Source organism: Mollisia scopiformis (genome assembly GCF_001500285.1).
Source record: "Mollisia scopiformis unplaced genomic scaffold LY89scaffold_7, whole genome shotgun sequence".
Lineage (NCBI taxonomy): Eukaryota > Fungi > Ascomycota > Leotiomycetes > Helotiales > Mollisiaceae > Mollisia > Mollisia scopiformis.
The window spans coordinates 913,582-939,304 of NW_017263587.1; the positions used below are offsets into that span (position 1 = coordinate 913,582).

Sequence of the window (25,723 nt, forward strand, 5' to 3'; positions counted from 1 at the left end):
CCCAGAGACAGACGTAGTGTTAATGATCGCTTTTTTTATCCCAATGGCATACACAGCAGAGCTGGTTTGTTGCAAAGACACAGAACACAAAGAATACCATATTTTGTTCGTCAAAGCTAGGTAGGATGGAGAGCATATGTCTCAACAAAAATGGCTTACACTTAATTTTCCGACAATATTACTAATGTATGTGTCTCAGGTGATGACTGGCCAAAGACAGAGTTGATTGAAAGTAAAACTCAATGAAACAACGCTCATGTCCTAGTAGATGGCAAGAAGGAGCCCTCGTCAGTGGGGAATTGATGCAGCACGTGATAGAAAGCTCCCCACTAAGGTTAGCGCGCTCTCCACACCTTTAGCTTCGCTTGTAAAAAAAGCTCTCGAAATATTTCGAGTTCATGCAGAATTCGACCTTCCAGCTTGACACCGACAGAAAAGTGTGAGCCTCGAGTCTGCGTCAGTCGCGAACCGATAAAATGGCTTTAGTTGTGTCGAAGAAGGACCAGGAGGTCGACTATACCATCAGGCCTGAAGCTATCACACCAGCTGTCGATACCAGCACATGGCCATTGCTGCTCAAAAACTACAACAACTGTATGTTCAATTGGACCTTGTTCAGGAGAATACTTACAAATTTGCAGTACTCGTCCGTACCGGACATTTCACGCCTATCCCCAATGGCTGCACACCATTGAAGAGAGACCTCAAATCATATATCTCCTCTGGTGTGATAAACCTCGACAAGCCCTCGAACCCTTCCAGTCACGAAGTCGTCGCATGGGTGAAGCGCATGTTAAGGTATGTTTTATGGTCTTTGCGATCACTACCGGTACACTGACGCGTGCTGCAGAGTCGAGAAAACAGGTCACAGCGGTACACTTGATCCCAAAGTCACAGGATGCTTGATCGTCTGCATAGATCGCGCAACCAGACTTGTCAAATCACAGCAAGGTGCTGGAAAGGAATACGTTTGTGTTATCAGACTCCACGATAAGCTGCCTGGTGGGGAAGCACAGTTTGCGCGTGCGCTCGAGACCTTAACTGGTGCCCTCTTCCAAAGACCTCCTCTGATCTCTGCCGTCAAGCGACAACTCCGTATCCGAACGATCCACGAGAGCAAGCTATACGAGTTCGATAATGACAGACATCTCGGTGTTTTCTGGGTCAGCTGTGAAGCAGGAACATATATCCGAACACTTTGTGTACACTTGGGACTGTTGCTAGGTGTTGGTGCTCATATGCAAGAGCTTCGAAGAGTACGAAGTGGTGCTATGGACGAGCAAGAGAATATGGTGACCCTTCACGATGTGTTGGACGCTCAATGGATGCAGGACAATACCCGCGACGAGTCATACTTGCGAAAGGTGATTGCTCCTCTGGAGACTCTTCTTACTACCTACAAGAGAATCGTGGTCAAGGACAGCGCAGTCAATGCCGTCTGTTATGGTGCCAAGCTCATGATTCCAGGTCTGCTTCGATATGGTATGATGTCCTTCCATTTACAAATAAACACCTACTAATTCCATTCCTTTTCAGAGGCTGGCATTGAAGTCCACGAAGAAGTTGTCTTGATGACCACAAAAGGTGAAGCCATCGCGCTAGGTATCGCGCAAATGTCCACAGTCGAGCTCTCCACCTGTGATCATGGCGTAGTTGCCAAAGTCAAACGCTGCATCATGGAACGAGATCTGTATCCTCGACGATGGGGTCTCGGTCCTGTAGCCGCCGAAAAGAAAAAGATGAAGGCCGATGGCAAACTCGACAAGTATGGTCGTGCCAATGAGGCCACACCTGCCAAATGGACTTCCGAGTACACAGATTTCAACGCTCCGGCTGATGGCTCAGTCGCTGCTCCCGTTGCTGAGACCACTACCAAGGCAGACATTGCGGCTGCACCAGCACTTCCTCCTGTCAATGCTGATACCACGGTTGCTGATGTTTCGATGATCAGTAACGGGGTTGAAGATAGTGGCAAGAAGAGAAAGCGTCACGAGGGTGAGACTGCCGAGGAGAAAGCTGAACGTAAGCGAAAGAAGAAGGAGAAGAAAGAGAAGCGGGCCAGCAAGGGGAAGAAGACCGAGGAGAGTGACAGCGATTAATTCTAATCAACTTGTCGTTGGGTTGGATGATCTGTTTGCATGGCTCCTGGAATATCGCTGTGCAGTTGCATACTGGCGTTCGATTTGTATCATACGTGCTGCAAAATAGTTGCAGAGCGGGTAGGGTAAAAATGGAGTTGGTATTGTCTGTCTGAATTGGGGAATATAAATACCTTTACATAATCACCCTGTTCCAGAGTCTTGTGATACCCAAGTGGGTTATTATCTACATTTAGTCCTCAATCCTCCCTCCAGAGATCTTTTCAATTCTATCTATGTATGATTGTCTAAACCATTTTTTGGGTTAGTGGAGGGGCACATTTGACAGGTTGGCGCTATTCCTAGTCCGTACAGAATGCGAGCTTACAGATGATCACTCCCCGCACAACAAGATATAAATTGTGACTTATTGCCCCATCTTCCTTTCAGCTCCGGTTGATCAGTGTCAGCATGTGCTGTTCACTCCATTGCATCACAATGCCGTTCATGTACTACTTATATCGAGACATCAGCCCCGCGTTGGTGTCACATAGACTTCGCTGCACGACTTGAACATAGTCCTAGGAACTTTCAGGTTTCTTCGTTGTAGAATCGGTCTTTTATTTTGCCCTTGCTAAAGCTCAATCATTGTTCATTATGGCAAACAATCCAGACCAAGCCTTCATCGAGGCACGTCAAGCGGCGATTGAAAAAGCGATCAATACACACGCAGTCGACTCCCTCCTCTCCCACTACATAGACGAAGGCCTCGATTACTCAGACTATGGTACCACCCGTCCCCTCCCCCCTTCCTCCCTGATACTTACACCTTCCCTCCAGGCGCGGGCGCGATCAACATGGACAAAGCGGGCCTAACAACCTACTTCAACAACATGTTCTCGGGCTGCGGCAACCTCAAAGTCAGCACGGTGGCCGTCAGCGGCTCGAAGAACTTCACGACGTGGGAATGGAATCTGAGCTTCAATTATAATACGGCGGTTGAGCAGGCGAGTGGGGATGTGGATTTTACGCCGGACAAGGCGGATGGGAGGGAGGTGAGGATGGTGGGGGTTACGATTGCGTGGTGGAATGAGGAGGGGATGGTGTGGAAGAATCATGATTATGCTAAGGCTGTGGAGAGTTTTGAGGGGAGGTGAAGAGTTTTCTAGGGTTGAAGGATTATGTTAGAATTGTTATGAGAAGCAGAGGAGATCTCTGATGGTACATATCTGGTGCTTACCATTTTCAGGCTTGCATGAACGGAACACAGAGAGTGAGGACTTCAAACATCGGCATGGAGAGGCAAATTATACTCAACTAGTAACTCAACAACCTGATCTAATGGCGAAACAGCTTGAAATAATTACATACAAGGCCTCGATGTAACCAGGAGATGGGTCACGTGTAAGGGGCTGACATAAGCGAATCTATGCCGGACGCCTTTCAAGGAACTTGTTTCTTATTCACATCAGATCTGCAAACTTCTCTCTCCTCACATATATTGTTTACAAGAATCTTCGCATCCTGAATCTCCCTCTATCAACTCCCAAAGTTTCGCAAGATTACAAAGTCGCACAGGCCAACGGCAGACCATCTTATGGTTAATCTCCGCGCTCCTTCGCCCCATGATGCGCGCCGTTCAGGATTCAGGGGCGCAACTCTCCCCTGACTTCATCCGAGCTTTTGTTCTCGACCATCTCATCTTCTCCACCACCATGATCCGACTCGTGGAATCGTGGATCATCTCAAGATCTCAGTTGCGTTCGCGAGCGGCTGAAGCTCTGTTTCATGATCTCCATCCCTGCATTGAAACGAAACGTTGAAATTATCCAATCACGGCTTCTATGCCCCTGTAGCTCGTTCACATCACCCCCTTGCCCCTCCAGTTTCATCGTTATTGCGAATGGGGCAGAGTGATGAGCTTGCAGAAAGTTTTGCGCCCCATGCATTCTCCTGAACAAATATCTATGGCCTTGCGCCCGTAGGTATCTTTTCTTTCCTTTTCTCTTTTTCTGTTCAACGTCTTTCGTCGTCGTTGCATTTGCTGTTGTGGCTTGTTCGTCGTCATTACATTCTTTATCACAGACATTCTTTTTTTGGACCAAGTTTCCATTCACATTCCTTTGCGTTGCCACCTACGATTTGCCAGCCACTACTGTACCCTTGAGAATTTCATAAGTCTCAGTTTGAAAAAGATTACCGAGGCATTCGATATACATCAGTACAAAAGGCGTTCACTGCCTCTCGATTTTGCAGCGCAATTCTTGGCCCTGCCTGCGGCTGGTCTCTCTTTCTTGGTGCATATATAAGTTCTGTCTGGAACAGAATACATTCGAGTTATTACTCAGAAATTGGAGCTGAGTCTTCAAACCTACAAACCTACCAATCACGAACAAACCATATCGTACACCTTCATTTATACACCTTGCAAATTCGGAGCAAGTCTTCAAAGATTTGAAAATGTGGACATCACTACCCACCACCTTATTAGCTCTCCTCTTCCTCTCGGATCCCGCAGCTGCTCGATTCCGCAAACGCACAGTCACATCTGAAGCAGCAGCATCTACGACGGATGTCGTGATTGTTATGAGCACTGTGACAGTTGTCCCAATGCCAGTGGGGACATGGGGAGGAGTTGTATACTCTGGTGTTCCCACTACCACATCTATCCCAGCTGGAATCTTTTACCCAGGTGCAGCTTCAGGCTCAGGAATTCCATCGGGTGTTTTCTGGTCAGGATACGGGACTGGCACTGGAAGTGGCTCACCTCGTCCAACTGGAGGCATTGGCGGAAATCACACACATCATCACCACTCCAAAAACTCAACGGCGCCAAGCTCAACATCATCAGCTCTCCCTTTCTTCACTCTACAGAACACCTCTTCCATTCCCGCCCCAACGACTCTGGCTTCAAACTCTTCTGCAAAATCCCAGACTACAAAGACTCCTAGCATGTTCTCAAGCGTCACTCAAAAATCTTCATCGACATTCGTTTCTATCAAACGCTCAACCTCCACATCGGCAGCACCAGCAGCTTCAGCAACCACAAGCACCAAAATCCCCTTCCTTCGAGGAGTGAACCTAGGTGGCTGGCTCGTCCTCGAGAAATGGATGGACAGCGACGCCTTCACAGGTGACTTCGCCAACGCCGCCGACCAATACACATTCGACTCCATCTCCGGGGCCTCCTCTGCGCTTCAACAACACTGGAGCACCTACTACACCGAATCGGACATCCAAGCCCTCGCTGCCACCGGCCTCAACGCCCTCCGCATCCCCATCGGCTACTGGGCCTACAACAACACCGGCACCCCTTACCTTACCGGCGCCGACGCCTACCTCGACCAAGCCATCACCTGGGCCCGCGCCGCGGGCATGTACGTCTGGGTCGACTGCCACGGGTCGCCTGGCTCCCAGAACGGCTTCGATAACTCGGGCCACGCTGGCTCCGTCGACTGGCAAACGGACGCTAATCTCGCGGCCTCGATCGCCGTCCTGGAGACAATGGCTAAGAAATACGGGGCTATGGAGTACGCGGACGTGGTCGTCGGTCTCGAGATGACGAACGAGCCGATTTCGTACGGGAATAACCAGTTCAGCGTGACGCAGTCCTGGGCCCAGAAAGCTTACTCTTCAGTCAAAGCCGTGATCGAGAACCCGAGCCTGGTGGTTGTGATGCACGATGCCTTCCAGGGCGCTACAGCATGGACAAACGTAGCCTCGACATTGATCGGAGACGGAAAGAAGACATTCGGCATCGACACGCACCTCTACCAACTCTACACGGACGCCGACAACGCCTTGACGCAAGCAGAACACATCACCGAAGCATGCAACTGGGCGACCGACCTCGCGCTCGCCAACGCCGTGATGCCCACTTACGTGGGCGAGTTCTCCGCCGCGACAAACGTCTGCGTGAACCCGGACGGTACCACGACGGCGGGCACCACGTGCGCGGTCACCGGGTGTCAGTGCCAGAGCGCGGATTTCGACGATCTGAATGCGGCGATGGTGAAGCAGATGAGGATGTTTGTTGAGGCGCAGTTGGACGTTTTTGAGGGGAGCGCGAGTGGGTATTTTATGTGGAGTGCGAAGGGACCGGGTGGGTGGGGGTTCTTGAATGGGGTGGAGAAGGGGGTTATTCCGAATCCGGTGACGAGTAGGGAGTACAGTGGTCAGTGTGGGGGGTTGAAGAAGAAGGGGACGGGGAGGAGGAGTTGGTTTTGGTGAGAGGAAGGAGGGGCTGATACTTGGGGTTTTGTAGATTTTGGGATGGGATGGGGTGGTCACGGGCTTGATAGAGCTTTTTGTGTAGTGTTTATTAGGGTTAGGGGGTTTGTACATAGGTTTACTTCGAATACATATTGATGATGCTCAAGAGTCATCCACAGATTACTACTCATCAGAACTGGACGTATGTGAATCAAGTGACTGAGCAATGAAAATTTATAGTATCTTACATTTGGGGTATATATTACAACCACAACGCTCACTGACCCACTTTATATATGCCCGAGTATCGTAAATCCACATCAGCATCTCCTCACACCTTAACTTTCCTACACATCTGGCTCAACCTTCCCATCACCCTCCCCACCAACCAAGATCCCCCTCCCCTCAAACGTCAACCTCCTCGCTTTTTCCCTCGGTGAATCAGGATCCGGTGTTTGAAGACGCAGCTTTGCATCATATTTCCTAATCCTCATCTTTGGCACCTTCCGCTTAATCTTCTCTTTCTGTGAATCTCCCCTGGACAAAGCTGTATATTTCCGAATGAGTGGTGGTGGTTCTGGGTCACCTGGGTCCGGATCTTCGTTTCGCTCGAGGATTGGTTGGGACTGTGGGGTTTGAGCGTCTGAATTCTCACCTGAGGGCAGCGTCCGAACCGGAAGTTGTGGAATTTGTGGTGCGGATTGAATTTCGAGCTTTGGGTTCAGTTTGTTGGAACCTTTGCCAGATATGTGTTTCCGAATAACAACTGCTTTATCCTGTGACGCCTCCTGATCTCGAGCACTTGGATCTCGCTCTTCGTCCCGCTCCGGCGACTCGTTTGGAGACTCCCAAGTGAGCCTCGATACGAACTTCTTGATCAGCGGCTGCATGTATTTCCGAATCTTCAGTATTGGATGCTTTGCGATTTCCTCTCTCGGCTCTCCAACCTCCAGTTTTTCATCCGGTAATGGTTCCCCGGACATCTCCCGTCTAATCACCGCTGTATCCATGCCGATTTTCAGAATAGTCCCCATCACGGGATCCGTCTTAACTCTTCGACTCTTCAATTCTGCTTCTGCTTCTGTCTCCCCCAGAATACGCCGGATCCTCACTCGTTTCCCGTCGACGGGCTTCAAGTCCCTATCCCTAGAGGCTTGCTGGAGAGCACGTGCTGCCTGTTTCCTTTGATCTGATAGTCTCGTTCTTTCTGTGCGTTCCTTGCCAATCGCGATATTCTTCCGGTTCCCATCGACTTCCTCTCGCTTGATCTCTAGTGTGAGGTGCATTGGCGGTTCGCTTGAGATCTGGTCTTCTGGAGTTGGAGGAGTTGGTTGGCCATTACTGACAGCCTCGGAGGGCTTTGATGGACTTTCCCTGAAGATGCGGGCGTATTCTTCTGGAGTCCAGTCCATACGGTATGGATCGAAGGTATACTGCTCATCCTCTCGGACAACTGGGTCATTTTTAGGAGTAGGATTAGTGGTGTAGAGTCGCACATTTTTGTACAACAGCTGTGACTGGTGGGACCCTGCCCGGGGCAGTCTCAGCCTGGCCAAGCATTTCATCACATATGAGCACACGAATGATGTGTGGCTTGATAAAGATGGAGATGGATGCTGTTAAATCCGATGTGGAGGGAAGTTCTGAGGTGCAGCATGAGATTAGCGAACAGAGTCTTGGATTACATAAGCGGCTAGCTTGAACCACTATCGAGTAAGAGCTGGGTAAGTAATTTCAAGAATTGAATACAGGTCTAGGGAGAATAGCAGATTAGAGTTGTTACAGAGCTAGAAGTTCCCAAGTTTCGTTCACCTAGAAAAATGAGCTATCTAGTGTGAATTCTGGATGATCCGAGAACTAATAGCTTCGGTGAACATGGAAATCGAGTTTGTCATATGCAAAGAGAGACAGAGCTGACTTTTGACAATGCAGGCTAGAGCTGCATGCATTTATCTTTATTGAATTAAATGCTAACTGATCATCCTTCGGAATTATACAGATCTATTTCTCCCAGTTCAACATCCAACGTTTCGAACTACATCTCCATCTTTCCAGTGTTGATGATCAGCTTTAGCTCTAGATCTTCTGAGAGCATCCAACGTCTCGAACTCCTTTTTAACTTCCTCAAGTCTCTTCCAGGCAGCTTGGGTCGCTGATTGGGAAGCTTCCCTCTTTGCCTCTTCGTCATTCTCTTTTCCCTCTTTCGCACCATGGTTGGTTGATTTCGTGTCCACATGATTGGAGCTGTTCTGCTTCATCCTGGTTGTGCCCGCCAGTTTGGGCTCTGGGAATGGCGTGCGTTGGCGGGTTCTTGTTTCTGTGGATTTTTCGGTGATTGACTTCTCATCAGCTCGTTCTGGCGTTGCGGCACTGGTGGTAGCAGGCTTGTGGTCTTTTGGAGCAGACCATGTTGCCGTTTCGGCACTCTGCTCTGGGGGTATCCAGCTCTTAATCAGTCCATCCATGTCTCTTGCTTTATACTTGCGTCTCGACTGGTGTCTGCTGGATCTCCTCGTTGTTTCATCCATGTATTCCTTGCCCGTTTCCCGGTCCAAGGCTTCCTTATGTCCTTCTTCCAGCCGGGCCCAATGCTCTTTGACTTGTTCTGCAATATCTTTGACTTGTTGCAGTACTTTTCGGTTTGTGGGACATAAGTAAGGAGGATTATGTTGTTCTCCGTATTTCATTGTCCAGCCGGTTATCATCTATTCGATCCGATCAGCATTGGCATTGCACGAAGAGATTGTGTTTGGTCGGAAAGTAAAGAATAATGTGATTCGCATATATGCCTCATCATGATGATGATAGAATAACTTACATCTATGTCGTTATCTATACCCTGCACAACATCGCTTATTAAGGGGTTCAATTCGGTCGGAGGGTCCACAATATAGTTTCCAACGTATTGCGCAAGCAGGTCTGGCGTCAAATCTAGAAGGTTCCCTCTCATCACGGCCGAAATCTCTCGAATCAGCTTCCATGCGGTCTCTTTCCGCTCTTCTCCTTTGAGGATATCTGTATTCAGGCAGTTGTAAATTATGGTCATGGGCCATACCACGGCTTTGATAGCGTGATTTCTCAATCGACGTCTGAGGAGCTGTTCCCTTGAAACAAGTTCTGTACCGAGACTATCAGCTCCAAGAAGAACACTTGTGAGGTAGTTTGCTGTCCTTTGTCGTTCCATTCATTTCTCATAAGTCTCGTTATCTCTATTTTGGCTGACAGGACCAAGAAACAAGCGAGCAGGACCGTCGGTATCGTGCTCCACAATAATGGGATTTTCGAAGACAGGCTTGCTACGATTTGCATGGAAGCTTTCCACTGTCAGTGTAGACATTAGATCTTCTGGCAGCTTGTGTCTAGGTGCTGACCACTGTAAAGCGATAAAATCGTGTCAGTGTAATTGGCCTGTAATATGAAAGGTCTACAAATCACGATGAGACAATCTGGTATATTACAGTACTTTGTAGATGAAGTGATGGAGAGAAACATATGGCCATACGCACGATATGGTGACTGTAACTTCCCACCAAGTAGTTCGGCCTGGTTTTGGGATCTGGAAAAACTTCTTGGTTCACCAGCTCGAGGAGACCTGGAATTCCCTACAAAAAGAGTATTATCGAGTCTGGCCTTAGTCGATGTTTTATCCCATTCAAAGTTGAACAAACGTATCGTGGCGCGCTTGGCAAAATGTAGTTTCTGATATATTCCTGTGATTTCATTGCATCTTCGTTTCGCACGTACTTCACATTATACGTGTTGACATCTTGTGGAATTAGATCAGATCGCACAACCAACTTTCGATTATCATCAGCTCCAAAGCTCAACACAGATGTGTCGCCCTGGAAGATCACAGGGTTGTGGTGGAGGAACTCGGCTTGCTGAGGGTCCCAGTCATATGGATCGAGATCGGGCTCTGTTTCTACATCGAAGCCTTGCGTTGTCTTGAGAATTCCAGACATATATCGAAGGTGAAGTGTTGTCGGAAGACGAGTGGCCATCGTATTTTCAGGGATTGCTAAAACTTCAACATCGAAGCCTTTCGCAAATTGACAATTCTCGTTCTCTACAAGACCGATGCTTGCATTAGAGTCCTCAAGTTCGTTCATCCGACGGTTGTTGTGAACCAAGAAGGTTATCGGCGGTCGTTTCTCTCTACAGGCGATGGAGTGAGCAATAAACTTCGAAACATTCGAGAGTCCATGAATTGTTATACGCGTATATTGGTCCTCGGTCCACTGAGTTTTGGTTGAAGCATGACGGTAGTACTTGGCAGTGACATTAAACAGTTTTGTTCCTAGTGGGGCACTGGTGTGATAGACAGAAGTGAACGATCAGCTTCCTCGATCAACAATATGAATCAGACCAGATGATGGAGAGCGGGGTGGTGACGGGCGATTATGGACGCTCCAACAACATGTTTAGAGAAGCGGGCATAAATTGGAGATGGAAATACTCACGAAGTACAAACCAGCACTGCCTAGGCCTCTCATGGCCAGGTTGTCCTCCAATTCATGTGCATGGGATGTAAAGTGAGGCTTTTGATGTTCATGTTGGATGTTTCTTAAGGAGGCGCTGTTAGGTAAGCATATGCAAGGGATGTTACACAGCAGGAGCCTCACCGGTAACATTACTCACAGGAAGTAATATAGGTATCAGAAAGACGACCTTGGACATAGGACGGAACGTATCTTATGATACCAAGTTCACTGAGCATCAAACTGTGAAGGTTTTATCCAAGACGTCACATTTGATATCCCAGCATGCAGCGGTAACCGTGCCATGGACCTGCAAGATTCACAATTGAAGTAGAAATCGCATTGAATCACGGGGAGGGAAGGATTTACTGAAATGATGATTCATTCCTCACTTAGGGTCGAGCACCAAAAAGCCTTCAAGTCCCTAGTCACCTCCTAACCTGTGACCTGAGCCTCTATTCCTCCACGACTCCGGCAAGACCCCACCAGCTGCTCCCGTCGATGTGCCTGATGTTCGCTGAGCTGGTGTGAATGCTGTGCCGTATGCTCGATCGGCCACACTGGCTTCGGTCGATTGCCACATCCTCTTGACAAAAGCTGGCGTGGGGACGAGGTTTCTCCCGCCACCAAATGTTGGCCACAGACGTGTCAGGAAGTCGTGCAGATGAGCTGCAACGAGTCCTGTAGCTTGTACTTTTGCGGCTTCAGGACCAGCCATTATGAAAGTCATGAGCAGCATCGCGTATGGAATCCATTGTGCTGGAATAGTAACGATGAAGAAGGTCGCCTTCTGACCTCTGTCGTCTTGAGTGGAGGTATAGGCAAAGGCAAGCACCAATGCTGAAGTAAATATCATTCCTCCTGTGACAAAGATGTTCAAGCCCTATTTGATTTGTCAGATATATTCGGCATCTAGAAATCATAAATTGTTCCAAGAACATTGGGATGTAGGGAGTCACAACCACCCGAGTGAAGTAGATGAATCGACACGAGTTTTCTCAAAGGAACTTCCCACCATGCCTACACCGCGAACAGGCCCTTTGGATTGATTGCGAATGACGGACCAGTCGAAGTGCAGGGGTAATCTTCCTCATTTCCAGGAACCGCAATAGTTGGGAGAATTGCACTACGCGGGCAGATAATATGAGGTGCAAAGGGAGGGGTGCTGAAGGAGAAAATATGCTTACCAAGACAGTCGCACACACAAAGACGATGTACATGAAGAAGTCTCCAGGTCCCGTGAACCTCGGCGAAGCTGTTTCAAGCTTACTTCCATATGTGTATACTGATTTTAGTCAGCCTGGAGCTCTGATACCTCCTAGAGGCAGGAAAAGCTCACAGAAATATGTGTCGAATATTATGCCCAGATCTTTCCCTGTTATGAGGAATGAAGTAAAGATTCTCCAAAGCTCCGGAGGTAGAACCATGAACTTGGAATAATGGAAAAGCACCCAATAGAAAGGTATCATTCCGGTGTAAACGCAAATCGAGAGGACAAAGGCTGAAGCAGCCAAAGTTCTGCGCTATATCAGTATCAGCACGAATAGAAAACAATACCGAATTTCAACATACCTCGAGATGGGCGGAGCTGCCCAGAACATATCCATAGCTGACATGATGGCGGATTCGAGTGTTGAACGTGAAGAAAGTGACGACGTTGCAAAGATCGTGGGGAAGGAAGTTTTGAAGAATGGAGGATCTGTTCTGATCTAGTTGGCTTTAACCTAATCTAGACTAGCTTTTCAGGCACTGGTCAGCCGTAGTGAATTTAGACTCCAACTCTCCTTTATCGGCGCACGACCCCTCCAAACAAAATAAACCTTTTGAGCCCACCGAATATTTCTGGCGAGTGAGTCTTCGGCGAAAGGTGTAGATCCTTTCAATTGCAGTATTTCAACTGAGCCTTTTCTACAATCTCTGACAAAATCAATCGCAATCATGGCTGGATCAAAGTGAGTGTTTGATAAAAGTTTATGGTAACTTTGCTGATGTTCAATTAGAAAAGTGCTCATGTTGGGAGCTGGGTTTGTGACCCGACCCACTCTTGATATTCTCAGTGATGCAGGAATTGAGGTATCAGTCGGTATGACAAACAAAGCCACCTTGGAGAACTCTGCTAAATGTACCACAGCATGCAGAACTCTCGAATCTGCGAAGAAGCTGTCTGCTGATGTTATTAATGCCTTCCCAATCTCCCTCGATGTTACGGACGAAAAAGCTCTCGATGCTGAAATTGCTAAGAACGATTTGGTGATCAGCTTGATCCCATACACATTCCATGCCACCGTTATCAAGTCTGCGATCAGAAACAAGAAGAATGTCGTCACAACCAGTTACGTTTCACCTGCAATGCTTGAGCTGGACGCGGATGCCAAGAAGGCTGGCATTACGGTTATGAACGAGATTGGGTAGTACTCTCCACGCTCCGTTCCAATTAGGTATACTTACACTCTGTTCAAGATTAGATCCTGGAATCGACCACTTGTACGCTATCAAAACAATTGAGGAGGTTCACAAAGCTGGTGGGAAGATTACTTCGTTCTTGTCATACTGTGGTGGTCTGCCAGCTCCTGAGGATTCGGACAATCCACTCGGCTACAAATTTTCATGGTCGTCTCGTGGTGTCTTATTGGCGTTGAGAAATGCTGCCAAGTACTACAAGGATGGCAAGATTGTCGAAGTCGAGGGTAAGGATTTGATGGGCGAAGCAAAGCCATACTTCATCTATCCTGGTTACGCATTCGTTGCCTACCCCAACAGAGATTCTACTCCGTACAAGGAGCGATACAACATCCCAGAGGCACAGACGATCATCAGAGGAACTTTGAGATATCAAGGTTTCCCAGAGTTCATCCGTGTCTTGGTTGATATGGGATTTTTGAGCGACGATGCACAAGACTACCTGAAGGAGCCAATTTCCTGGAAGGAAGCCACTCAAAAGATCCTCACTGCTACTTCGGCCAAGGAAGAAGACCTGAAATGGGCTATTGCATCCAAGGCCAAGTTCCAGAGCACAGAGGAGAAGGAGCGCATCATTGCCGGACTGCGATGGGTTGGAATCTTCTCTGACGAGAAAATCATCCCAAGAGGTAACCCATTAGATACCCTGTGTGCCACGCTCGAAAATAAGATGCAGTTCGAGGAAGGAGAGCGAGATCTGGTCATGCTGCAGCACAAGTTCGAGATTGAGAACAAGGACGGTAGCAAGGAGACCAGAACATCGACTTTGGTTGAGTATGGTGACCCGAAAGGCTACTCTGCGATGGCCAAGTTGGTCGGTGTTCCATGCGGTGTTGCTGTTAAGCAAGTCCTTGATGGCACGATTTCGGAGAAGGGCATTCTCGCACCTATGTCTTCGAAGATTAACGACCCAATTATGAAGGAGCTCAAGGAGAAGTATGGCATCTTCTTGGTTGAGAAGACCGTTTCATAGAGATGTCTTGCCATGGAAAAAGTACCCATGAGATGAAACAAAAATAGATCGTTGTTTTCAGTTCTTTGCTTGTACTGATGAAAGTTTGTGAATGGATTTCTTTAACGCGCTGTTGTCGACATCAGGCGTTTCCAGTACGGTTGTCAAGACAAGTGTCTCTCGCCCGCGGCCGTGAGACAAGTTGGCGAGTCTGCTAGTCTGCCCCAGAATGGTCAACGGAAGGGCCACCAGCATGATTTTGCCTCACCCAACAAGGCTCGCATGTCTCGTTTTGTCACATATGTCAGGAAACTAAGCGCCCCCGGCCCCCAACGTCGCCCCTTTGGTTTTGCACATGCCACGAAGTTGCGAACAATTCATACTCTCCAACGTCTGCAGATCTTCACGCTCTCGTGATACTTCAATTCTTAACGCTTGCATGTCCAACAATGCCTATATACCTGCCTTGATTGGAAGACTCGAAACTGCATTACAAATTTCAAAGAGCTACAGACCAGTAGACATGATTACCAGTGAGCAAGACCAACAACACTAGCCGATCTCTTTCGGCTCGGACACGGCATATGTTGGTTCTGTCCTGGGCCGTGATGAGCCAATACTTGTCCTTTCATGCATTGATAAGAAGCATTTTTCCTCTTTTAGCCGCTGCACCTATGGACAAGGACTTGCGTATGGCGTATTCGTCTGTACCAGACTGTCGGGTCGGGTAGGAAAGCCCAATCTTGATGGGAAGGTGACTTCCCAACTTTTTGCGAGATGAGCGTTTTGACCAGACTGTCGGGAAGGGGGGGAACTTATATTGTTTGTTGGAGTGAGGCGTGCTGGCAAAGCGCCGCCTTTGGAGTGGGAAACGGTCGGTGTGCATGGGCGCTTAGATGACTTGGGGAATGAGGCTTGTGATTGGGGATGATGTCGCTGATGTGATAGCAACTAGAGGAGGATTTTGGTCATCTCGACTATCGTTTTGTGTCATGTCAGCAATTGGGCGCAAAGTTCTTCAACTCAAAAGTCGTTCTCGAACGAGACTGTAGTGAGGATATACATTCGGTAAATTGTCAGCGAGCAGCAGATCATGCCTAGCAAGTGCATTTCTGGAGCATGTGCCACAACTGTAGTCGAAAAGCAGCAAGATATCTCGCCCAGTACTCCATATGAGCTCGTAAATCTTTATTTCTTGAACCAAGTTCCCGCATGAAGGCGCTGAATGACCAATGTTGGGGCCAGGAAGGAATGCAACGTATTGCTCACCGCACACTTTCAGCCCCGTCTTTGGCTTCGGAAAAGGCCAATCAAAGCCGTCTGACGTTTGCACCCAAGTCGTCGGGACAAACCCAGACCATCGCAAGCCAACCAGATCTAAACATAGCCCGAGAGTGAGATCCTAGAATGTTGGTTTCTATTTAGCCTTCTATGCACTCCTGTGCTTTGGGTAGACATCTGCTGTTTTATGGTCTGAACGGGTAAAGAAGGTAATGGTGTCCTGCGGGGAATGTCAATCGATATACAGGATTTGTGTAGCAAACGTCTGCACGTTGGGTTGCATCATCATGACTACTTGATAGGAAGAGCCTCGAAGTGTTGTCTTACAGCAGGAGAAAACCCGCCAGCGCTAAAGATAGGATACAGCGTCATCGTGTAGGGGCCTCTCTGAGCGTGGCCACCTCGCTTGAGACCTCAAAGAAGCTTCTGAGAGCTGCAAGCCCATCACCGCGGGTGGGGGATAGAAGACTGTGCGCAACACTGCGTCTTATTGCCTTGCCCTGCTATCCTCATCGACATTTCAACGTGAACTCGGTCTCTGAATGGCCACACCCTCCGAAACATCAAGTTCTGAAACAGTTGACGCTGAGTTTGGACGAAAGAAGGCGACTGCTCATTTCACGCACAGGGATCTAAGGGGAGATCTGGGGCTCGGTTGATAAGTGGGCCACGCCTAAAAGATGCATGTACAGTAAGCGCTTCCGGCACCTGCCTTCCAACGGGCCAATGGCACCATTTCACTCTGGCTGCATCCCACCACGACAGCAAAGACAAACTCGCGCGCTCACGCAGAGGCTCACGATAGGATTCCCAGCCCATATCGGCCAACATCCAGTGCGCACGGATGCTGCCACCGCTCTTCCTCTTAAGGATCCGCCTTGGCCCGTTCTTGCACACCTTCTTCTACGATTAAAGCCGATCTTCGTTCATTACATACTGAGCTTATCCTTTGATTCTGTGCACACACACGAGCCGTGCAACGTCGTTCATGCATTGGGCAGTGAAGCGTTTTGAGAATGAGGATTGCTTGTTTGCAGTTCGCCCCTCAGGTATGAGAACACTTGATCTCGCTTTGAAGAGGAGTGTCGCTGATAAGTCTAGGTGGGCGATGTTGACAATAACTTGAATCGCGCCGATTCTGTTCTTAGTCGCGCGAACCCGAAGAATTTGGATCTGCTCGTCCTGCCTGAGTTGGCGTTTTCTGGTATGGTTGTCGAAGCGCTTTTCTCGCCCTTGATCATATTTATTCTACGACTCGTCGTTATACTTGTCTTGTCAATATATCGTATAGCTATCACCAAGCGCAAGACTATCTATCTAACGAGCGATAACAGGATACAACTTTCGTTCCTTGCAGCACATCAGTCCTTACCTCGAGCCCACTACGTCGGGCATCACCTCACTCTGGGCGAGAACTACGGCCCTGAAACACAATTGTAATGTCATTGTAGGATATCCAGAGAAGGTCGACGTGAGTCTGAGGTGGCCAGCCTCGCCGGAGTACTACAATTCTGCCATTACGGTCAATGCGGACGGCGAGACGATCGCGAACTACCGAAAGTCGTTTCTCTACTACACGGATGAGACGTGGGCACTGGAAGGCCCAGATGGATTTTATGAGGGGTCAATACCAGGACTTGGGAATGTGGCCATGGGAATCTGTAAGTGGCCTACAAAATCCTTCGAGCGTAAGTTATATTGGGCTCGACCTGGCGGGTCCCACTAATAAGTTTACAGGTATGGATCTCAACCCGTACAAATTCGAAGCTCCTTAGAACGCTTGGGAATTCGCATACCACATTCTCCACCGGGAAGCCAATCTCGTCGTCCTGTCCATGGCATGGTTGACGCGAGAAGATGCGAGGTCTTACAGCAGAGAACCTAAGGAACCGGACATGGAAACTCTGTCTTACTGGTTGTCACGTCTTGAACCCCTGATCAGAAATGAGGGCGAAGAAGAGATCATTTGTGTGTTTGCCAATCGATGTGGTGTCGAGGAAGAGGCTGTTTATTCTGGAACAAGTGCTGTCCTGGGAATCAAAAGTGGAGAAGTCAAGGTCTATGGTATCTTGGGCCGAGGCGAGAAGGAACTCCTTGTGGTCGACACATCGAAGCGTGCCCAGATGCAACTGATCTCCGAACCTAGGAAACCAGCAACCAGAGAACCTCTCAGGGCATCTTTGAACTTGGCCCCAGGCCCAACCTTCGAATCAGCATCGCCATCCCCAAACGATTCAACAAGGAGTATCGCCAGTGGGCTCTCCGTAGACACTGGCCGTACTTCAACAGACCCCGCCCCAATCGAGGCCCCAACCGATGCATTGGCATTCTCTCCATCCTCCCCGGTTGATCACCCTTTCAAGCAGGCATTCTTTCCCCCCGTTCAACAACCTCTTCCGAGGCCCGGATCAAGACAGACACACAGACAACCTACTCCAATCCCGCAGTCTCAAGAGATATATTCTATCATGGGAAATAATAGATACGGTACGCCTGCACCACATTCCCGGCCATCTTCCCCTAAATCAAGAAATGCTAGTCGGTCCCGCGGACCAACGTTAGTGGACTCACCGCCACCTTTCCAAGAGTCACCACTACTCGGTAACTTACCAGTCCTCGAAGACTTCTTGTCACATGAACGGCGACTAAGTCGCGCTCGGTTCAACGATAATCGGATTGCTCAATCGACCTCTGTCGATGCGTTACACCACAAACCTTGTGCTGAAGTGGTACCTGAACCAGACGACGAAGCAGAAGGAGAACTGGATGCAAAAGTCAACCGACCAAGTCGTTCAGGATCCGAAAATTCCTCGCAGTACGAGTCATCTTTCACAAGGAACGAGTTGGGACCCAGAAGTAGACATGTTTCACCACGACCAAAGAGTACCCAGTGGTAGTTCGATACGGTGTTTAGGGGAGGGGGTTTTCGGAGTTCGTGGATTTCATGATTGTCTTTTCAAAACTTTTTCTTGTGTTTGCAGCATGGAGTTTGGACCGCGCATGGGTTATGACGCCGTGGCTCTGCAAAGACAAGGACAATCCAGTATGCCCAACAGCAGTGAGAAGGAGTAATGGGGAGATATGTGTACAATACCCACGGATTAGGTGCCAACGAACATATGTCAAATTTCCTACTGGGTTCTCTGTGGCGCAATACAATATCTCTTGAGTCTTGACCCTCTTCTTTCCCTCCACGTGACTTGTGTCTGTCTCGTCTCCTAAAGCGTTCTTCAACATGGCACCAACGGTTAAAGAGACGTATGAGGTGATATCAGAGAGATATAATCAAAGCCTTGCGCTGAAAATTATCCCGTTCGTTCTTTCCCAAAGCGGAACTCCGTCACGTAGGAAGCCGCTAAAGTCAACTTCTTTGAAACTTCGCCCACTTAGCTTCATCAACTTCCGTCATCAGCAATGTCGACATGGCGTTTCATCACTTCTGGAGTAGAACACCGTTATGGGTTTACATCAACATGAGGCTCTCCGAGAAGCACGCTGTTTACGATGCCGTGTGCCGTATCAGCTGGCGCGTTCTTCTTCGAGCATCGTATCTCCGCGTTACCTTGCTGCATTACTATATTGACCTCCAGCGAAAAATTGTTGCTGACACGTGGAGCATGAAGTCATTGGGCTCAACATGTATTTACATCCTCGCTCTCGCGTTCTTGCTCGCAAATGCACAATCACCTTTGCTTGGCAACCTGGATGTTCGGCACATTTTGTCTCCTCGCCTAGGAACCTCATCTATCTGCAGAATCAAGCTTTCCATCCTACGTACCCATCATCATATGATCCTTAAGCAAGGACTTTCTAATCTTTTCGGTCGTTTGTCTCTTTCCTCTTTCAATTAACCTTAAATTGTTTATTCTTCTGCCGGAGCGGGATCCCGTTTCAGATTCAGGCAGAGTTCGAAGAGGTAATATATATGTCTTGTCCTACCACTCATACCCCAGACTTATGCACCCCACATTGAAAAACGCCGTGTTTACTCCAAACTCGGCGAATCTTGTGATGGCACAGGAAGTTTTATAAGAAGGAAGATACGTCTGTTTTTTGTGCTTGGTGCATCTTCAGTTATTGCTCAATTTTGTATCTGGTTCTTCTTCTGTGCTTATCTTACATTATGAAGTTCTCTGTTTCCGCTTTGGGTCTTTTGGCCTCAGCTAGCTCTGTTGTTGCCCATTCTACTTTCCAGGAATTCTGGTCAAATGGGTACGTCAAGACGTGTTCGTTGCTATATTCCAATTACTAATAAGATATTTATCAGTGTCGATGAAGCAGGGACTTGTGCTCGCCTTCCTCTCAACAACAATCCTGTGACTAGCGTCACGACTACAGATATCGAATGCAATGCTGGCACAAAGCCCGTTGCCACATTATGTCCAGTGACTGGTATGTATCTCTGTTCTCGATTCTTTTTTCCATGTCTAAAAGATTTCGAAGCCGGTCAGAATATCACCGTCGAGATGCATGCCCAACCCAATGATCGATCATGCACGACCCAAGCAATTGGAGGCAATCATTATGGTCCTGTTTTGGTATATATGGGAAAGGTAGCCGATGCAGCTTCAGGCATGCCCACTTCATGGTTCAAGATCGCCGAGGATGGCTACAGTCCGACCACCAAGAAATGGGGAACTGTATGTTAAGCATGATTCGTTTGTTGAACAAGTGTCTGACTACAACCAGGATTTATTGAATGACAACTGCGGCAAGCGAAGCGTGCAAGTTCCTGCCACCTTGGCACCGGGAAACTATCTCGTTCGCGCTGAAGCTATTGCTCTTCATGCCGCCTCTTCGACTGGTGGAGCACAATTTTATATGACTTGCTTCCAAGTCAATGTCGCTTCGACTGGAACAGTCAATCCTCCAGGAGTGGCGTTCCCTGGAGCATACAAAGCAACAGATCCCGGCATCCTCATCAACATCTATCAAGCATCCAATATTGCCAATTATCAAATCCCAGGTCCAGCGGTCTGGACGGGTTAGAAGAGACAGTCTCGGAACAATTTAGAAGATACCAAGTGAGAAGCAGAGAACATATGTGTTGCGGGGCTAGGCAGCGTAACGCGATATGGATGGAGAAAGCACAGCGGCAATATTGTATATATGGTGTCATAATGTGATACGAACCTCGCTTTCATTACTTCTTCTCGCTGGTGGCCAACATACACATGCCTCGTCACATTTGGTGAGGTACATATATACAGTTTCGAACTAGTCCAGGGTATCTCCACAAGTTTCGTTGTCTTCGTTTAATGTCAGCGTAGCAACAAGAGAGTTGGATATGTTTGAGGGCGCTTAGGGAGTTACCCGATGTTGGGAAATCGCACCACTGTATTGGAGGAATGACCACGCCTTCCTCTTGCGGATAAATAACAATGACAACAATGAAGATACTCTTCGCTTCTCACTTTTTGACCTCTTCTACATCCATGCATGGCGCACAAACCCAACGATTTGTTGCACGTCGAAAGTTTAACCGCCGGATTTCAAGATCACGTTGATTGGACGCCTTCTCCTGCAGGCTGCCTCGAAGCCCTAACGAAAAGTCTGTGACACAGGGGCAGGAGAAAAGAAGAAACCAACACCGAATTCATGAAGCCACAGACGTTTTTCCAGGCGCCCACGACCCCTTTTGAGACCCAGAGATCTCGGAATGGCTTCCATTGAGATGGCGTTGGCTTCGCGTAGACGAAAAGGGGAGAACTCTTTCTGGGGCAAGCGAAACCGTCACGCATGTTCATGTTCATGCTGTGGAAATGGGCCACTCAACGGGCCGCGCTACCCTCTCGCCCCCACGGGCCGCTCCGGGGCCAATGATCAGCTCCATCACAGACAGCTTCAATGTTGGATTATCACAGTGCCGGCGGCGCAGCAGAACGTCAATGCCGATTCGCGATGGGCCGTTACTGTACTGCAATTCCCAGTCCCACGATTCTTGCTGCACTGGGTAAGGTTAAGCTTGGCACATTGTGTTGGCCATGATACGATAGGCAGAATCAAGCCATTGACACCTCAAATGAATGGAATTATTCTCATATGGCGGCGCTCGTTATCACATCACATCACATCACATCACATCACATCGCAGTCGTGTGTCGCGGCTCTCACCATTCAGATGGCTCGCGAGGGAACTCATGCATGGCTACTACGTACTACTGTAGACCCCATCGGCTGGCCCCCATCATGCACTCGACGGCCACTCCCTACAGTAAGGATTTCTAAGGGTTCGTGATCACCAAAACGGCGTGATTCGCTGGGAGCGTCCGTTGAGGGAGTGCGGAGAGCCCGCCACACTCGATACCAAGCATTGAGATCGCCAATCAGTGCGCTGCACGGCCCTTGCAGCACACTCAGCTACAGCACAGTATTCCTCCCAGGGCCTGTCGAGCTCCCTGCACGCTGTACTGTACTGTAGTGATTGTGACACCCAGCAGGGGTCGCTGGCAGGAACGAACAAAACGGAGCTACGGATGGGATGGGATGGGATGGGATGGGAACCATTCGCCAATTTTCAATACCGTCTGGTTGAGGATGTGCAGGTGAGCTGCTATATGTATATGGACAGTGGCGTTCTCACCCAGCCTTTCCGGGTCTCACATCGCCAAATATCAACATCGTCAACATCGCGACTGACCTCAGACTATCATTGCGATATATCACTGTCGTCGTGCCCCTCTCCGGTGTGCATCCGAAAGGCAGCACAGGATCCGGAACCCCGCTCTGCGACCACAGACGAAAAGCTCATGTAGCAAGAAGCTCTTATCGGCGGGCAAGAGACTCGGAATCTAGAGAAAACCCCCCATCGAAACGATTCGTATACCCTACTGTCACTCACCGTCGTACAATGTTGTCCCTCTCGATTCCGGTCATCCTCACCCTCTCCACCTTCGCTCATGGCCTTCTTGTGAATCCTACATCCCCGCAATGCGCAGACGTGTGCGGGAACTCCCTGACCAGCACGTCTGGCTCGGAGATGACCTGTAACGATCTGGCGTACTATTCTTCTCTGTACGGAGCTACGTTCAAGCAGTGCATTGCGTGCGAGCTGAATAGCACGTACTATGATCCCACGTCCAAGGTGTCGGATCTGAATTACGCGATATATAACCTACGATATGCGCTCTCGTGGTGTTTATTTGGTTTGGATAATAATACTGCTTTAACAGATACTCCTTGTTTAACACTGTAAGACATCCTCTCTCCAGATTGTTTTGAAGGTCTGCTAATTATTATGGAATAGCTTCTCATGCGGCCCCCTCCAAGGCGCCTTCGAATACGACAACCTAAACCAATCCGCATCCCCCTACTCCTACTGCCCGTCTCTGAACAGCGTCTCCGTCCCAAAATGCTCTTCCTGCCTCCAAGAAATGGGCAACGAGAACTACCTCGCAAACTGTACATCCCCTCCTTCTCCCCTCATCCGCCCTCACTAACCCATCCATTCACAGACGTAACAATCCTCAAAGCAGCCTGTCTCCAGCAACCTGCGCCCGGCGGCTCCCTCTCCATAGCAGGCACCCCCTTCTCCTCCACAATGGTCAACATAACCACGCCCTCCGCAACCCCCATCTCGTCCTACAACCCCTCATCCGGCGGCCTCTCCCTCGGTGCCAAAATCGGCATCGCAGTCGGCGGGCTGCTGTTCCTGCTCATCATGTCAGGCTGCTGCATCGTCTGGACCGGCAAACGACGTCGTCGCCGCGTTTTGGCTGAGAAAGCTAGGGCGTCGGGATACGAGTGGCAAGCTGGTCGACATGGAACTACGCCGCTGGAAACCAGCCAGCATAGTAATAATGGCGGACATGCGCAATTCTTCGATTCGCCGCAGAGTCAAAAACCGCTGTTCACGACGAACGCGTGGGGACAAATCGTAGATGAAAGTCCCGTGTCGGGACACCCTGATTCGGCCATCTCACGAGGAGGAGGGGGTGGGTTCGAGAAAGCGTATTTCAGCCCGTATTCAAGCACGTACACGTCTCCTGTGTCGGCGGTGGAGCGGAGGGGCGAGCAGGGGTGGCCGAGGGATCAGAAGAAGGCGGTCGTGGAGCCGGAGGATGAGAGGGGCGAGAGGATCGAGATGGGTGCTGTGATGAGTGGTGCGGGGGAGTATCCATTGGATAGGAAGCATGCGGTGGAGGATTTCGGGATTACGCCGGTGCAGGGCGGGGGAGGGGGCGCGGGTTGGGCGCCCATTTTGAGTCATCCGGGGTATGGCAGGGGGAGAGGGGGGTTGGGATTAGGAGAGGAGGATGCGAGGAGGGGCGATGCGATGTGAGGGTTGAGAGAGAGCTTGTGATTGTTTCTTGATACGAGGTGAAGGGAGGAGGCGCTACGTACGGGTGGCGGCTGCAGGGTCCCGAGGTTGGGTTGATCTCTCCCTCGTTCATTTTCTCCGACTGAAGAAGGAGAAGAAGAAGAACAAATGTTGGATTTTCCTTTGCCTCTCTAGCGTTGCATGTTGGTGTTTCCCCATCCATGATGCATGAATGAATGCTGCGATGGGGGCGAGGAATCCATCGATTAATCGATCGGTAGGCTGCGAATGGAGTACCGAGGGCGTGGTCACGGCGCTTGGTTGAATTGTTTTTTGGTGGCGCGGCACTTCTTGGTGAAGATAAGGGGCCCGAGGGAGTGGGTATTGGTTGCGAGGTGTTGGTTTGGTTTTGTTGGCTTTTTTTTTTTCTTTATACCCCATGGATCTGAAATGAAAGGAAGTGAAGGATGTTTGTGCATAATTGGTTGGTAGTGGAGGGAGAGAGGGACGGGGGAAGGGGTATATAGCGTGGTATATAGATGGGAGGGTGAGGAATGAATGTGTATGTGATCATCATGTCTGGGATCTACTACTTGTTGACATGTTGGTGTTTGGCGTTGGGTTTAATGGGTTGATGGTTGATTGATTGTTCGTTGAGCATAACTTCGCTCTCTGACTCGATGGCGATCATGGTCTCTTGATTCCACTTACTGATTTATTGCATCGCTTCGTATCAGAAGAACTTAAGCTGTGATACCCAACGCCTCTCGTCCGCCCTGCTGGACTTTGTAGGAAGTAGATCACAAGTTCTATAGCTTATTAGCGAGGCCCTCTCAGACGTCTCACCTCACATCAACCTACCAGATCATTCAGCACCTTCCTATGAACTGTGTATAAGATGGATATATGTATATAACTCAAAAAAAAACCCCCCCCATGCAATGTACCATAAGTATCTAAACGAACGTGGTAGTGAACTCCAACCATCCTTCCTTTCACTTCAAAATTCCAATCCAACCAACCCATCCATATACTCCACGGCTCGCGCCAAACGCCTTTCCTGGCCCAGAAAATCTCACAAATCTATTCCCATCCCCATCCCCATCCCATTCCCATTTCACATTCCTCCTAGTCTCTACACATATGTATTCCCATCCCAATCTTCCCCCTCTTAGCATGTTCATCTCATCAACAACTGCCCGGCCAAAGCTCCTCACTCCCACTATCATCACTCTCCGGACTCCGACTCGCTTCCTGCTGCACCGGCGGAACCTCAACCTCCTCCAGCCCCAGCAATTGCCAACATGCGAACTCTTCCATAGAAGTGAGTGTCCTTATGGACTTCGCCAATAATATGTTAGTCAAAGACCCTCTCTGGGCGTCAAGGGATCTATGAAACAGAAGCTTGCATGAACAACAGATAAATCAACTAAGACATCACTCAGAACTTCGACATTATGTAGTGGGATAACGGTCCTGGAAGTGCTCTATTCACGTACAATGCTTCATTGATTAATGATAGGGAGGACAGCAAAATTCTGCCATAGCACTTAAAGACTTTGCATTTTCATCATGATAACACATCAAGGAAGAATTGAATATTCTCCTGGGAGGCAGACCGCAAATTAACTATCATTGTGGGCTCCAATGGGGAGATGTTTGTGTCGTCGTGGGATCATGTTGGTTGGGTCGTGACCTCTGGAGGAACTAACATGATAGGTAGTGTTGCAAAGTTCAACCAGTAACCTTGAGACTCTTGTCTTTTCTGTCTGGCATATCTTCATACAAATTCAAGTTGTCATTCATGGAATGCGGGTCTGACCTTGCACTGCCGCGCAATTTTTCGGTGGAAGCCTCTGTGAGGGAAGGTAGGCAGCACTAGCCAAACATCATCCATCCTTTTCTGCAATCCAACAACGGCCGTGTTTCGAGCTCGCATGACAGCCTGACTTCAGGTCAACCGCACTGGGATCTTCGCGCTTCTGTGTCTGCGCCTCTTCTT

General features: G+C 49.0%; 11 protein-coding genes across 11 annotated transcripts; 8 read left to right on the plus strand and 3 right to left on the minus strand.

Moving 5' to 3' along the window:
* Window positions 1-476: 476 nt before the first annotated feature.
* On the plus strand, window positions 477-2,099 carry LY89DRAFT_731197 (putative rRNA pseudouridine synthase; the record flags this gene model as incomplete). Its single annotated transcript, XM_018219550.1, has 4 exons — window positions 477-594; window positions 642-792; window positions 851-1,482; window positions 1,537-2,099. 4 exons carry the CDS (start codon window positions 477-479, stop codon window positions 2,097-2,099), a joined length of 1,464 nt encoding a protein of 487 aa, XP_018074309.1.
* A 223-nt stretch (window positions 2,100-2,322) lies between these two features.
* Window positions 2,323-3,235, plus strand: LY89DRAFT_779830 (uncharacterized protein; the record flags this gene model as incomplete). Its single annotated transcript, XM_018222332.1, has 2 exons — window positions 2,323-2,865; window positions 2,919-3,235. Exons 1-2 carry the CDS (start codon window positions 2,736-2,738, stop codon window positions 3,233-3,235), a joined length of 447 nt encoding a protein of 148 aa, XP_018074310.1. The 5' UTR covers window positions 2,323-2,735.
* Window positions 3,236-5,189: 1,954 nt separating this feature from the next.
* Window positions 5,190-7,937, plus strand: LY89DRAFT_695559 (putative glucan 1,3-beta-glucosidase; the record flags this gene model as incomplete). Its single annotated transcript, XM_018216770.1, has 2 exons — window positions 5,190-6,147; window positions 7,927-7,937. The coding sequence occupies 2 exons, from the start codon at window positions 5,190-5,192 to the stop codon at window positions 7,935-7,937; spliced, it is 969 nt and encodes a 322-aa protein (XP_018074311.1).
* Window positions 7,938-8,228: 291 nt separating this feature from the next.
* On the minus strand, window positions 8,229-9,861 carry LY89DRAFT_705796 (uncharacterized protein). The gene is made up of 2 exons (XM_018217475.1): window positions 9,109-9,861; window positions 8,229-8,995 (listed from the first exon to the last, which is right to left on the minus strand). Exons 1-2 carry the CDS (start codon window positions 9,472-9,474, stop codon window positions 8,306-8,308), a joined length of 1,056 nt encoding a protein of 351 aa, XP_018074312.1. The 5' UTR covers window positions 9,475-9,861; the 3' UTR covers window positions 8,229-8,305.
* LY89DRAFT_467387 (uncharacterized protein) lies at window positions 9,617-11,079 on the minus strand. Its single transcript, XM_018207726.1, has 5 exons — window positions 10,929-11,079; window positions 10,762-10,828; window positions 10,507-10,558; window positions 9,797-10,445; window positions 9,617-9,663 (listed from the first exon to the last, which is right to left on the minus strand). Exons 1-4 carry the CDS (start codon window positions 10,965-10,967, stop codon window positions 9,893-9,895), a joined length of 711 nt encoding a protein of 236 aa, XP_018074313.1. The 5' UTR covers window positions 10,968-11,079; the 3' UTR covers window positions 9,617-9,663; window positions 9,797-9,892.
* On the minus strand, window positions 10,843-12,440 carry LY89DRAFT_641363 (ER-associated proteolytic system protein-like protein Der1). Its single transcript, XM_018211710.1, has 5 exons — window positions 12,341-12,440; window positions 12,108-12,286; window positions 11,956-12,053; window positions 10,913-11,651; window positions 10,843-10,865 (listed from the first exon to the last, which is right to left on the minus strand). The coding sequence occupies exons 1-4, from the start codon at window positions 12,382-12,384 to the stop codon at window positions 11,193-11,195; spliced, it is 780 nt and encodes a 259-aa protein (XP_018074314.1). The 5' UTR covers window positions 12,385-12,440; the 3' UTR covers window positions 10,843-10,865; window positions 10,913-11,192.
* A 124-nt stretch (window positions 12,441-12,564) lies between these two features.
* On the plus strand, window positions 12,565-14,295 carry LY89DRAFT_705797 (Saccharopine dehydrogenase). The gene is made up of 4 exons (XM_018217476.1): window positions 12,565-12,720; window positions 12,769-12,851; window positions 12,900-13,176; window positions 13,229-14,295. Exons 1-4 carry the CDS (start codon window positions 12,707-12,709, stop codon window positions 14,199-14,201), a joined length of 1,347 nt encoding a protein of 448 aa, XP_018074315.1. The 5' UTR covers window positions 12,565-12,706; the 3' UTR covers window positions 14,202-14,295.
* A 1,920-nt stretch (window positions 14,296-16,215) lies between these two features.
* On the plus strand, window positions 16,216-18,358 carry LY89DRAFT_705798 (carbon-nitrogen hydrolase; the record flags this gene model as incomplete). Its single annotated transcript, XM_018217477.1, has 5 exons — window positions 16,216-16,510; window positions 16,563-16,665; window positions 16,796-17,149; window positions 17,199-17,214; window positions 17,335-18,358. The coding sequence occupies exons 1-5, from the start codon at window positions 16,478-16,480 to the stop codon at window positions 18,356-18,358; spliced, it is 1,530 nt and encodes a 509-aa protein (XP_018074316.1). The 5' UTR covers window positions 16,216-16,477.
* Window positions 18,359-18,791: 433 nt separating this feature from the next.
* LY89DRAFT_467425 (uncharacterized protein) lies at window positions 18,792-19,783 on the plus strand. The gene is made up of 2 exons (XM_018207727.1): window positions 18,792-19,377; window positions 19,729-19,783. Exon 1 carries the CDS (start codon window positions 18,884-18,886, stop codon window positions 19,310-19,312), a length of 429 nt encoding a protein of 142 aa, XP_018074317.1. The 5' UTR covers window positions 18,792-18,883; the 3' UTR covers window positions 19,313-19,377; window positions 19,729-19,783.
* Window positions 19,670-20,850, plus strand: LY89DRAFT_772659 (uncharacterized protein; the record flags this gene model as incomplete). The annotated part of the gene is made up of 3 exons (XM_018221913.1): window positions 19,670-19,853; window positions 19,905-20,101; window positions 20,151-20,850. The coding sequence occupies 3 exons, from the start codon at window positions 19,670-19,672 to the stop codon at window positions 20,448-20,450; spliced, it is 681 nt and encodes a 226-aa protein (XP_018074318.1). The 3' UTR covers window positions 20,451-20,850.
* A 1,155-nt stretch (window positions 20,851-22,005) lies between these two features.
* LY89DRAFT_467514 (uncharacterized protein) lies at window positions 22,006-23,796 on the plus strand. Its single transcript, XM_018207728.1, has 3 exons — window positions 22,006-22,652; window positions 22,708-22,862; window positions 22,916-23,796. The coding sequence occupies exons 1-3, from the start codon at window positions 22,312-22,314 to the stop codon at window positions 23,740-23,742; spliced, it is 1,323 nt and encodes a 440-aa protein (XP_018074319.1). The 5' UTR covers window positions 22,006-22,311; the 3' UTR covers window positions 23,743-23,796.
* Window positions 23,797-25,723: the final 1,927 nt, after the last annotated feature.

Coding starts and splice junctions, on each gene's coding strand:
- LY89DRAFT_467425 (XM_018207727.1), top strand. CDS start 18,884: ATGGCGTTTCATCACTTCTGGAGTAGAACACCGTTATGGGTTTACATC.
- LY89DRAFT_467387 (XM_018207726.1), bottom strand. CDS start 10,967: ATGTCCAAGGTCGTCTTTCTGATACCTATATTACTTCCT. Junction 10,829..10,928: donor TGATACCTATATTACTTCCT/GTGAGTAATGTT, acceptor GAACATCAAAAG/CCTCACTTTACATCCCATGC. Junction 10,446..10,506: donor GACCGAGGACCAATATACGC/GTATAACAATTC, acceptor CATCGCCTGTAG/AGAGAAACGACCGCCGATAA.
- LY89DRAFT_705797 (XM_018217476.1), top strand. Junction 12,852..12,899: donor AGGAATTGAGGTATCAGTCG/GTATGACAAACA, acceptor AATGTACCACAG/CATGCAGAACTCTCGAATCT. Junction 13,177..13,228: donor ACGGTTATGAACGAGATTGG/GTAGTACTCTCC, acceptor ACTCTGTTCAAG/ATTAGATCCTGGAATCGACC.
- LY89DRAFT_705796 (XM_018217475.1), bottom strand. CDS start 9,474: ATGGAACGACAAAGGACAGCAAACTACCTCACAAGTGTTCTTCTTGGA. Junction 8,996..9,108: donor GTATAGATAACGACATAGAT/GTAAGTTATTCT, acceptor CGGATCGAATAG/ATGATAACCGGCTGGACAAT.
- LY89DRAFT_641363 (XM_018211710.1), bottom strand. CDS start 12,384: ATGTCAGCTATGGATATGTTCTGGGCAGCTCCGCCCATCTCGAG. Junction 12,287..12,340: donor GCAGCTCCGCCCATCTCGAG/GTATGTTGAAAT, acceptor GATATAGCGCAG/AACTTTGGCTGCTTCAGCCT. Junction 12,054..12,107: donor AATATTCGACACATATTTCT/GTGAGCTTTTCC, acceptor GACTAAAATCAG/TATACACATATGGAAGTAAG.
- LY89DRAFT_467514 (XM_018207728.1), top strand. CDS start 22,312: ATGTTGTCCCTCTCGATTCCGGTCATCCTCACCCTCTCCACCTTCGCT. Junction 22,653..22,707: donor GATACTCCTTGTTTAACACT/GTAAGACATCCT, acceptor ATTATGGAATAG/CTTCTCATGCGGCCCCCTCC. Junction 22,863..22,915: donor CGAGAACTACCTCGCAAACT/GTACATCCCCTC, acceptor ATCCATTCACAG/ACGTAACAATCCTCAAAGCA.